Below are 12894 nucleotides of genomic sequence, written 5' to 3'. Positions count from 1 at the left end.
ACTAAACCCAGTCCAAGTTCTGCTTTGTGTTTCCCTTTCTGCTACTATTTCTCAGCTACTGTCTATGAGTGAATATATTCCATATTCATCCTTCTCTTTCTAGCTTATTTCACTTAACATGATTCCTTCAAACTCCATCCAAGATGAGGTAAAGAAAGTGAATTCATCATTTTAATAGTTGAGTAGTGTTCCATTGTGTATATGTCCCACAATTTCTCAGACACTCATCTATTGTTGGACACCTAGGTTGCTTCCAGGTTTTGTCTATTACAAATTGTGCTGCTATAAACATAGGTGTACACAGATATTTTTGGATGGGTGTGTTTGGTTCCTTAAGATATATCCCCAGGAGAGGAATTGCAGGGTCATAGGGTAGGTCCACTTTTAGCCTTGTGAGGGTTCTCCAGATTCTCTGCACAGGGGTTGGACCAGTTTATATTCCCACCAGCAGTGCAGGAGAGTTCCTTTGACACCACAACCTCTCCAGCATTTTTTGCAATTATGTTTTACTTTTTTTGCTGAGTTTGGTGAGTTCTTTTTATTTTTTTGGGACCAGAAACTATCAAATACCTAGAGGAAAATATTGGCAGCACTTTTTTCCACCTACATTTTATATCTTCAATAATACACATCCAATTGCAAGAAAGACTGAGACAAAAATAAACCAGTGGGAGGGTCGGGTGGTGCGCCTGGTTGAGTGCACATGTTACAATGCGCAAGGACCCAGGTTCCAGCCCTAGGTCCCCACCTGCAAGGGGAAAGCTTTGCAAGTGGTGAAGCGGGGCTGCAGGTGTCTCTCTGTCTCTCTCCCTCTCTATCTCCCCCAACAGACTCCTTACAGAATGGGAGACTATATGTCTACTTCAGACAAAAGGCTAATATAATCTTATATTTTACTTGTACTACCTTCACTAGCTCTTAAGATCTTAGTGTAAGGTAATAAAGAATTATTATTTGAGGATATTGCTGAATAATATCACTCCAATTATTTTTAATGGGATGCTGCAGACAAGTACAGGGGAGAGAATATTATAAGGAGACTGAACCCTGACAATTAGATGCTTCTGCTCTGATTGACTCATCTTTCCTGATGCCTTGAGATCTAACCCAGTCTTAACCACATCAGCTTTCTCTGGAAAGAAAAAGGAAAAAAAAAAAAAGCCTGATTAAGGATTCAGCAGAGTAAACCTTTTTCTAAAAATGGTCACTGGAGGCCAAGTGGTGGCACACCGGTTAAATGCACACATTACCATGTTCAAAGATGGGTGCAAGTCCCCACTCCCCACCCACAGACGCTTCATATGTGGTGAAGCAGGTCTTTAAGCATACATCTTTCCTACTCTCTCTCTCTCTACTTCCCTTTCTTCTCAACTTCTCTGTCCTATCAAATAGAAAGAAAAAAAAAATGGCCACAAGGACTGGTAGATTGTTAGCTTTTTGGAGCTATGCAATTTTTTGTCTATATTTGACATCTAATAACAAATGAACTAATTGGATTTTTGTTTGCTGCATTGGCTTAGTTGTTTTATCATGACTGAGCTTGCTTCCAAAGAAACATTTTATGTAGTGTAGAAACACTTTAACTGAAATAGACAAGAGCCATGTTACTTCTGAAAGCCCAGGCTAAGAATTTGTATCATCCCAATCCTAGAATATGTTAACCTGCTCCCACCCCAGATTAATGTCCATATCAGCATTATTATTCATAGTTATAAACTTATGTTATTTTTTAAGTACTGAAAATTAATTTTAAATTTAATTTTCATCTCAGTTAAAGAAGATATTGTAAGATGTATCAAATTGACATCTTTAATTTTTTAAAATATACTCTTAAGTCACAGTCAAGCAATGAATTTCTAGACTTCAATTGAATTTTTAAAGCAAAATTAATGGACAGTGCTAATGGGAGGATGAGAAAATATTTCACTAATTACAAACAAAATCAGGTGGAGATACTGAGTTCTGAAATTTTAAAACTTGTAACAAAAATGTTTTAAAAGCAAGCTAATTGTTTCAGTTTATATCAATGGGGAATATCATTTGAAATGCAGTTGTTTAATCCTTTTATCAGTGTTTGGACAAATTACTAAAATATTTTGGCCCTCTTTAGTCTTTGCCATATTTATGAGTTGTAATTATTGGCCTCTACCCAGATTCAAATGTTAGAGATTAGTCTAAAAGATGAGTACTGATTGAGACAGAATTAAGTAGACTAAATGCTAAGCCCTCCTGATTTTCATTGTTGTAATCTATTAGTTTCATTAAATGAGACAAATGAGGATGTTATTAGAACTAACAAGAACTTTGAGAAAGCAATGGCATATGCTTAGTTCATACAAATTAGTAAGTTAAATTATATATATATATATGTTGTTTTTGCCGGGCTGGCTTCACGGGCGGGTAACAGACGACCAGGGACTCATGGTTGAGCTGTAGGCAGTATCTCTTTATTCATGCAATCTATACCAAGCTAGACTAAACTAACAACTAACTAAAACGAACAATGTTGTCTTTATATATACTTCCCAAGTAGGGTGTGAACAGGATGTGACGCAGAGAGGGTGGAGAGAAAAGTGACTGGTGAAAATCAGGGTGTGACAAGGAGAGGATCAGGGTGTGACAAGGAGAGGGGGTGGAGCAGGTGAAAATTCTACCAATAAACCACCAATGCCCTGGAGGGAAGGTGGTGCTTTATGTAAATGTAAAAGTGATTTATGTAAATAGACGGCAGTGGTTATGTAAATAGAATACAGTGGTTATGTAAATAGAATGCAGTGTTAAGCAGGGGGGATTTAAACCAAATGAAACAGAAGGGGTTTTTAAAAGCAGAATTAGAAGATACCAACATATATATATATATATATTTTATGAGGCAGAACTAGTGTTCCTAAATAGGACTGTCCCATTAGGAAATTGAGTGGCATGAGAAAGTATTGGTTTTTTATAAAGTCTTTGTTACCCTAAAATGGCTCTTTGATTCTCAGAGATGTATTTGTCTCAAAGTAATTCAGTTTGAGTTTACTGAATTTTTGTCATCTCTTGAAAATCTTCCAGAAATTTTTGTAGTATATTTTTAAATATATATTATTAATGCATTGTTGATTGGGTAAAGATGAAGAGAAATTGAGAAGGAAGGGGAGGGGAGGGAGTGAGGAGAGGGAGAGAGGGGGAAGAGAGAGAGAGAGAGTAAGGGAGGGAGAGAGAGAGCGAGAGAGAGGGAGAGAAAGAGGCCAAGACCTGCAGCACTACTTCACTGCTGGAACCCATGTTTTGTTCATTGTAACAGGTCACTCAACCAGGTGTGCCACCGCTTGGCCCCTGTGGTATATATATTTTAAAGATAGCCCATACCTGAAGAATTTTGAAGTCTTTCATATGATAACAATTTCAATAATCAGAGTTTGATTTCCATAAGCTACATGATCTGTCTCATGGAATATGTAAATCATAGTAATGATATTAGGAAAAAAGTGGTAACCTCTTAAGTAAAAGATTTTTCTTAGTACTATTACAAGATAAATACAAAGCTATCAATTTGAGCGAGGAGATTCATCTTTAAGAGAACTTTGCTATTTATAAGCTCTCTTGCAGTTTAAATATGCTACCATCAGGTGGTAATAATATGTCACATCCAGGTGGCTCCATAGATTGCATTCTGCTTGAGGTCAGCAGTTTGCCCCACAGCAACCTATTGTTATGGATGTGCAGATTTTGAGATGAAATTAAAGTAGCATATCGTATGTCCTTTGTATTAGAGCTAAGGATACTTTGAATGGAATTTTTAAAATGTATATATTGTAAAATTCAACTGGGCAATTCTCTTAGTTCTTGTTTTTTTTTTTTTGTTTTGTAAGTGAAGAGATTCATTTTTATGCCTTCTAAATTTTAGAAAGTAGAGATGAAATTAAAATCACCTAATTTTGTCACCCAAGCATGATTGTTGTTAACCTTTTACTTTATTTCCTTTGACTCTTTTAAAATGTCATTTTAAATATGTATTTGGTTTTCTGGGAGTGGGGAGTAATGGCAGAGCAAGTTAGCAGTAGTGATAGTCTTTATCTTATACACTTTTAAAACTTAAAACTCTTGATAACTGACTTGTAAATTAATGTTCTATTGATTAAACTTTTTTCGTATTCTATAGTCATTTAACTGTTAGTAGCTAATATATATTTCTGATCCTCAAACTCAAGGGCATTTGTTCTACTTCTCATCTATTGCCTGTCAAATGAGCCGTTACTTCTTCTTATTTTTTATTAATGATTTAATATTGATTTACTGATTTATGAGATAACAAGGGTACAATTACACACTATTCCCACCATCAGAGTTCTGTGTCCCCATTTCCTCCATTGAAAATTGCAGTAGTTCTCCCAAGGTCACAGCTACGAGTTAACTATTATTTCTATATCTACCTATCTATCTATCTTATCTATTTTCCCACTTTTTTCCTATGGTCCTGCCTTCTCTTCCTTTTAAGTCACACCTACACTCATTATTACTTCTGAATGTCCTTCCTGTTTCCCTTTTCTTTTTAAAAAATATTTATTTATTTACTTTCCCTTTTGTTGCCCTTTTTTATTGTTGTAGTTATTATTGTTGTTGTAATTGATGTTGTCTTTAGATAGGACAGAGAGAAATGGAGAGAGGCCCAGAAGACAGAGATTGGGAGAGAATGATAGACACCTGCAGACGTGCTTCACCATTTGTGAAGTGACTCCCCTGTAGGTGTGGACCCAGGGGCTCGAACCAACATCTTTACACTGGTCCTTGTGCTTCATGCCACGTGCACTTAACCTGTTGCGCTACCACCAGACTCCCCATTCTTTTCCCCTTTTCTTTCCCTGTGTCTTGTTGGAATTTAAGTTCAAAGCCCTCTTATCATCTTCCTTTACCATTTCTTCCTCTCTGGGAATATGGATCAAAATAGTTTTGGGGATGCAGAAGGTGGGAATTCTGGCTTCTATAGTTGCTTCTCCACTGGACATGGTCATTGGCAGGTCAATCCATAACCCCAGTCTGTTTCTATATTCCCTAGTTGGGTAGTGCTGTAGAGAGGCCAGGCTACAGGACACATTAGTGAAGTCATCTGCTCAGGGAAGTCAGGATGGAATCATAGCAGCATCTACAACTTGGTGGCTGAAAGGCAGTAAAATATAAAGCAGGACAAAATGTTTAATAAACAGGAATCACAAAGTAGGAATAGAATAGATGAAAGTAACGACCTTTGGATGGAAAGAATCTAGTAAGTTGATTTTAGGAATCTTCCAAGTGGCCCATGACTATGTAGTTTTTGCCTGAGCTTGATGGCTAACATGGAAGGTGGACCAAAAATATTGTCTGGGAAGATGGTGTTAGAGTTAAGAATAGGGCTAGAAAGCTAGATTAGGGCAGAGAGTAGCTCTCAAATATGAGGAAAGTATATAAATACCATTTACTGTTTACCCCATTGATCTGATCAAGGGCCCATATATGTTCATACTTAGAACAGCAGCCTGTGTAACCTCTGAGTCCTTGTCAGTCTGTGCTCATAGTTCATGGTCACAACTGGGAACATTCAGGGCTACACTCAATTCAGGAACATCTTTAGTGGCAAAGTGGGATGACCCAGCTTTCATTCAGAGAGTGAAGCAGTCCCTGCCATTGTTAGTCTATAGTGAGGTTAAGTTCCTAGAGAGGCCCATAAGTGGATTTATGATATTGTTCCAAATGGAAGTGACCAGTGGAAAGACGTCATTGTATCTATGTGGGAGTCAAAGGGATTCCCTGACTAGGGCTCCTTTGTGATGGGTTGGGCCATTGTTAAGTGAGCTAGTCTTTTGCCTTTACCCAGCTTTTGCACTCCTTTCCTTATCTGACAAGGTTAGACTTTCTTCCCGTTGCTAAAATGTTGAGTGTCATTTGTTATATCCAAACCAGCATTAGCTTTCTGGGGTCTGGCCTCAAATTAGGGAGGAAATAGACCTAGAGTTTTAGTGGGGTCTAAGTTAACCTTAAGATTTATTGCATTTACTTGCTTGATGATTCTAATAATGGTTGTCATAGGCAAAATAATTGCCCTTTAGTTGTTATATATTTTTTGGCCAATTGTATACAGTGTTTCTTATGAAGATTATCAAAGCCTGGCTATAATGCTGATGCTGTTAGAATAGATTAAGAGATATATCTATTTGCTTCTTTTGTGTAGTTAATTGAGAAGAGAGAGTAAGTGAGGAGAGTGAAATAGGGGGTAGGAGAGAAGAATATATAGGCCTAAGTAGTAAATATTTGATTAGACAATTTATGGTGCCTTCTTATTAGTGCCAAGCTTATTAGGTCTCAGTCTAATCACAGCGGACTATATTTATACTTGATTTTTATTCTGATACAAAAGTGTGTAGTCACTTCTAAGTAGCTACATTCCATATTTCCTGTATTTCACTTAAAATGAGGCTGCCAGATAATTTGAATTTTTAGATTTCAGATGTGGATAAAGAAATAGTTTTTTGTTGCTCCTTTTTATATGATATGAGTGTTTGATGATTTTATGGGTTATCAACTATATATATATACATACATACATATATATATATCAATTATATAAATATTGTAGGACCTGTGATAATATGAGATAGAGTCTATATCTACTTCCTCCCCAAATAATTTTTCTCTTCTTTTTTTTATAGCATAGAACATTGCATTAAAGAAATACAGTTTGAAGTTAACAAACAATATCCAGATGTGCAGCTACAAACAACAAGTGACTGCTTCGTATGGTTAAATAACTATGACTATATTTCATCAAGGTCACCTTCTGTTTCCCATGGAGATTTGAAAAAATTCCTCAAAGCACTGGTAAAAATTAAAAAGAATTTTTTCTTTATAGTGGACTGGGTGGGTAAACAAGGAATGCAGTTTATTGTATATAAATAATTGTTTTAGTGACCACATCTGTCATATCTACTAAGCTGCCATATCTAGGGTTGTATACATTTTTTTTCTTTCTACGTCCACTATGAGCTATTTGTTCTTATTTTTTGACAGTAAAAAATTTTTAAAAAATACAAAAAAGAAATTTTGGGTGGGGGAGATAGCATAATGGTTATGCAAACAGACTCTCCTGCCTGAGGCTCCTAAGTCCCAGGTTCAATCCCCCACACCATCATAAGCCGGAGCTGAGCAGTGCTCTGGTGTTTCTCTCTCTCTGTCTGTTTCTCTCTCTGTGTGTCTGTGTGTGTATGTGTCTGCATCTGTCTCAAAAATAAAATTAATAAAAAATTAAAAAAAAGAAATTTTATATAAATGGAAATCAAACAATTATCAGGTAATTTTGGTGTGATCTACACCATATAAGCACCACAAATTAATTGATATATACCATAATCCTCTACCAGAGAAGTTCATATATTTTTGTTAGGTCTCTCTTCACAACTATTCTTTTTCTCTGGACTCATTATTAAATATAAGATTGTCTTTGAGCACTTGCTTTGTCTATCATTTCCTTCATTCCAAGTCAGCCGGCATACCTACTTATTTACAGTGAAGATAGTATTTTAAACAAAACCACTGTTAATTGATGAAGGATTTTTACATTGGACAAACTTTGGTACGTACTGCTCTAATTTTAGAGAGACTTTTCCAGCATTTATTTAAAAGTCATATTATCACACCTGTATCTGCCAGGTATGCTAGCTTTCAAAAATCGTTTGAGCACAATTGTTAGAAAGCAGTATTTCTGTAACTATGGTTTTAATTTAGAAAATAAAAGCACTCTTTTTATTTAAACATCAAACATTGACTAAGGCAGATGTGGAAAATATCTTGAGGTTGTAGATGGCTTAGGATGACAGAATCAGATGAAAACAGTTTTTGGCTGTTATTATTGCAGATGTCTCTTTAACGTTTGTAAAGTAATAAAAGAGAAGGCAAGACTGTGTGCCCAGAAGCTTTGTTCTTTTAAAATCCTCTCACCTATTAGCTCTTGAAGGTGGAGCCTTGAAGAATAAATATGGATATAGTTATTTCTTTTATTTCTATTAAAAGCCATGTGTATTGAGTTTCATTAATATTGATGTAATAATGCTTTCTCATTTAATTAAAAAATAAAAGCTTTTAATTATCTTTTAATCTGTCACACATAAGTCATTCTCTATTCACTGCAGGGCAAAGGCTGCCTTAGTTTTGCTCAAATTCATTAGACTGATAGACTTACTTCAGACCTGTTTTTTTTTTTTTAATGTAATTGATTGTGTTATCTTAAGGGAAGAAGCAAATTATTAAACAGACCCAGAATAAAACAACCTTATTATCAAGTTTATCACACTCTAAAAGTGTCAACATTGGCAGCATTTTTATCTATCCATTTTTTTTTACTGAAAATTTTGTGTTGACTAATTATCTTAACTGAAAAACAAAGGTCCTCATTATAACAATTATACTGAAGATATTTTTCAAAATCTAAACAGTAATTCTAAACTTTTTAACCTTCTGGTATCTGGTTTTTTTTTTGTTGTTGTTGTTGTTGTTTTTTTGCTCGATCAAATATTTCTGTTTTTTTTTTTGCTTGATCAAATATTTACAATTATTGAGTGAATGATTTAAAAAGATCTAAATTTGAGACACTGGTATCACTTATTTGCCTTATAACAGTATAATAATTCTAACATCCTAACCTATATCTAAGGACATTTCCTTCTCAGAGGTATTAAGAAAACTTAATAGAGAGGTAAAAAAAGAAGCTTCAGAAATCTCAATGTATGTTGTTTCTCTCTAAAATATAGTATAAAGGACTTGGTAGAGGAAAATGAGCCCAGGACATCCACTGTTGGTTGTGAGCTTTATCATGTGTAGTATTGGGAAAGAACACTACACTAGGTGTCCTTATCTGCACATTGCTTTTTTCTTTATTACTGCTTTACCAAAGCACTACTCAGGTGTGGCTTATAGGAGTGCTGGGGATAGAAAGTGAGACTTTGAGTAGCTCAGGCATGAAATTTAGTTGTGCTGCTCATTAGTTCCCAGCCCCCATAAACTGGGTTTTTAGATATCAACATCATAGTGTTTTTTCACTATGAATAAGCCCCAGATTATAAGAAGGATAATTTTTACATAATAAAGCACTATGGATATTGGATGTTATACTTAAAATTTTTTTTTTATTTATAAAATGGAAACACTGACAAGACCATAGGCTAAGAGGGGTACAATGTCACACAGTTCCCACCATCAGAACTCTGTATCCCATCTCATCCCCTGATAGCTTTCCTATACTATTTATTTATTTATTTCCTCCAGGGTTATTGCTAGGGCTCAGTGCCTGCATGACAAATCCACTGCTCCTGGAGGTCATTTTTCCCATTTTGTTGTGCTTATTGTAGTTGTTATTGTTATTATTATTATTGTCATAGCTGTTGTTGTTGGTTAGGACAGAGAGAGAGGAGGGGAAGACAGAGAGAGGAGGGGAAGACAGAGAGGAAGAGAGAGAGATAGACACCAGCAGACCCTTTGGGGGGTGGAGAAGGTGGAAGGTCTGGCTTCTGTAATTGCTTCTCCACTAAATATGGGTGTTGGCAGGTCGATCCGTACTCCCATCCTGTCTCTCACTTTCCCTTGTGGGGCAGAGCTCCAGGACACATTGGTGGGGTCGTCTGCCCAGTGAAGTCAGGATGACATCATGGTAGCACCTGGATCCTGGTGGCTGAAAGAAGAGTTAACATATAAAGCCAAACAAATTATTGACTCATTATGAACCTAAAGGCTGGAATATTGTAGATGAAGTTTTGGAGGTCTCCATTTTGGAAAAAGCTAGTAGGTCTATTTTAGGTATATTCCAAAGGGCCCATGACTTTACTAATTTTTGCCTGAGCCTGACATCTGATATACAGTTGGACCCAAGTTATTGTCTGGAGAGATGATACAATGGCTGGAAAAGGGCTAGAAAAATGGATCAGAGAAGAGAGTAGTTCCAAAATATGGGAAAAGTGTATAAATATTGTTGACTGTAAACCCCATCAATTTGATTTTTGGCACATATTCAGCATAGGAGCCTATGTAATGTCTGCATCCCTGTAGGTCTGAGCTCACATCCTGTGGTCATGAGTAGGAATGTTCCAAGTTGCCCTAATTTTAGAACCTCTCTTCCTCAGGTGGAAGATAAGAGTATATTATCCAACCTCCCTTCAGAGGATGGAACATTTTCTACCATTGTTGATCTACATTGAGGGCAAGGTCCTATGGGGGCTCACAGTGGGGTCCATTAGGACATTATACTTTTTATTTTAAAAAAAAAAACACACTAAATTAGACATTGCTGTGTTTTGAATGACTGATGCAAGTTTCTAGAATTTGTCTAGGAGCTCATAATTATGAATAAATATTATATCTATAGTATCCTTATCAATAAGAAATTCCAAAGCCAGCCTGGGTTTTAGTCATTTAAATCTCTTATCCAGTTTATATGATTAATTTGTTGCTACTTAGAGTATATAAACTCACTTCAGCTTTAGCTGGGAAAGACGTAATTAAGAAATTCAGCATGTAAGGAGAAAAAAAAGACAAAGTGTACATGTAATTCTTATTTATTTATGTATTACCAGAACAGTGCTCAGCTCTGGCTTATTGGTGAAAGGGATTCTTTTTGTTTTATTTTATTTTTGGCCCCTTTTACTATCCATAGCCATACCTATCATTGTTTTTTGTCAGCAGAGAGTATAAAGGAAAAAAAAAATTATAGCATCTTCTGGTGACTACTATGAGAATATTATTGTCCATTTTTAGTTAGCTGTTTCCTCAGAAGGAACTTAAATATTTTGCGGTTAATTTCTAAAGTTAAATCTTTCTTAACATTGTTCTCAAAAATGAATTTAAATGGAAGTTTAATCTTTGGGTATCTTCAATTTTAGTTCTCAGTATGAAAAAATGAACACCCCCTAGTAACATATTCTATCTAAAGGTCTTTGTTTTGTATTTATGGATGGTTGGGAGTTTATAGTAATAAGTATACTCATTTGGACATGAAACTTATCTATCAGGAATTAACTGGGGATTTAATACTGAATGTCTTTTGTTTTAAGAATCCATGCCAACTGATGCTTTACTGTAGATTTTTTACTCATAAACTTGAAGTGATACCATTCATACTGCTCAAGTTTATATCAGGAGTAGGTAACATTGAAGAATGAAATTTATATGTCTAGAAATTTAGTTGAAACATAGTTCATTGGGGGCTAGGTGGTGGCACATGTGATTGACTACACATACATTGCAGTACACAAGGACCAGGGTTCAAACCTTCGCTCCCCCCTTGCAGGGGGAAAGCTTCATAAGCAATAAAGCAGGGCAGCAAGTATCTATCTGATTCTTTCTATATCCACCTCCAACTTCTCTCTGTCTCTATCCAAAACAAGAAATAAATAAAAAGAACAAAAGAAAGAAATATAGTCCATCAGGACAGCAGAATAGCTACTTTGGTAGTGTGCTACTTTACCATCTATGTAACTCAGGTTTGAGTCCACCACCACTGAAGGAAGTTTCATTGTTGTCTCTTTCATTCTGTCTGTATTTCAAAAACATAAAAGGGAAGACATATATATATATATTGTTATTGTTGTTGTTGAAAAAATCATAATGCATTTTTTCAATGAAATAGAAAAATACATCATGACTTTTTGGACAATCCAACACATATAGGTTATCAGATGGTCTTTATAAAACTTAACAACCAGAAATTGAAGGTTCCAAAATGTCTCAAACTTTGATGCAAAAAAATAATTAAATAAAAGCAAAAAGAAATATCTTGAAGAACATCAAAGTGTTGTTTTTTTAATTGAAACAAATATGAAATCATGACGGTAGAAATACCTTTTTCCTGTTACTCTTACAGTCATATTTTAATGTTATCATTTCTTTTTATTAGCAAGATGTGCTGAAGAATGACCACAATCAAGAAGAAATGATACTGGATTTCCTTTGGGACCTATCCATCAAGAGCAAAATTCCATTCCCATCAACTTTAAGTGAAGCATCTTTCCATTTCCTCTCTAGGACTTCTCTTCATTCGGTTGAAGATCATGCCTCTGTGGATGTAATGTCTATATGGGATGATATAAGATTACATCTTCGACGCTTCTTAGTGAACAAATTACAAAGCCATAATGAAATAAGTAATTCACAGCAAAAAATTTTGTTGAAAAATCAATGCGTGCAACAACTCTTATTTCTTTATCCAGAATCGGAAGTTATAATCAAGTATCAGAACATACAAAATAAGCTGTTAGCTAAACATCTACAGAACTGTTTTCCTCCTTGTAACAGAGAATCCGATTTAGACATAATGGATTATGAATACCAAAATACAATGCTTAAGTTATATTCAATGATTAAAGAGGATTTTGACATACTGGGTGGAATTTTAGCTCCATCATCAACAGTAAAACTCATTAAAGAAACTTACCTGGATACTGTTTCAGAAGAAATGGCCAAATTTATAGCAAATTTTTGTGAAGTTCAGTCCAGAGAAACTACTGTCCACACGATTAAAACAAACAAGAGCTCCAGCAGACATAGAGGAACAGTGCATGCTTTGGGTTAGTGATTTTTTTAATTTCTGTTTGGTTTAACTCAAATCTTTTGATATATGTAATTTTCTAACATATTTTATTATATGTAATGAAAATAGGAAAAAAATGCATATTTTCTATGATGCATTCCCTTTTTCTGTAAGTATTTTAATAGAAGTATATCCTTTCCTGTTATTCAGTTAAAGGTATTGGAGATGTCAGTCAATAGTGTTGCCAAGGAGGAATTTTTATTGCATAACTTACTAGGTAAACTGTATATATAACAAAAAGTATAACGTTGGATCTATCTTATCTTATGAATTCTAAAGTGTTACTAGGTAAACTGTATATATAACAA

General features: G+C 35.2%; 1 protein-coding gene across 1 annotated transcript in view; it reads left to right on the top strand.

The window, feature by feature from the left end:
* The window catches only part of KIAA0825 (KIAA0825 ortholog), a 427876-nt gene that overhangs the window by 51529 nt on the left and 363453 nt on the right, over window positions 1-12894 (top strand). Inside the window, exons 3-4 of the mRNA XM_060201180.1 lie at window positions 6666-6834; window positions 11894-12563. Of these exons, the coding sequence (XP_060057163.1) occupies window positions 6666-6834; window positions 11894-12563 (839 nt within the window). The remainder of the gene's footprint in view (window positions 1-6665; window positions 6835-11893; window positions 12564-12894) is intronic.

Source organism: Erinaceus europaeus, chromosome 11 (genome assembly GCF_950295315.1).
Source record: "Erinaceus europaeus chromosome 11, mEriEur2.1, whole genome shotgun sequence".
Lineage (NCBI taxonomy): Eukaryota > Metazoa > Chordata > Mammalia > Eulipotyphla > Erinaceidae > Erinaceus > Erinaceus europaeus.
Note: the sequence above shows the minus strand (reverse complement) of the source record. Positions and strands in the feature narration are given on the sequence as shown.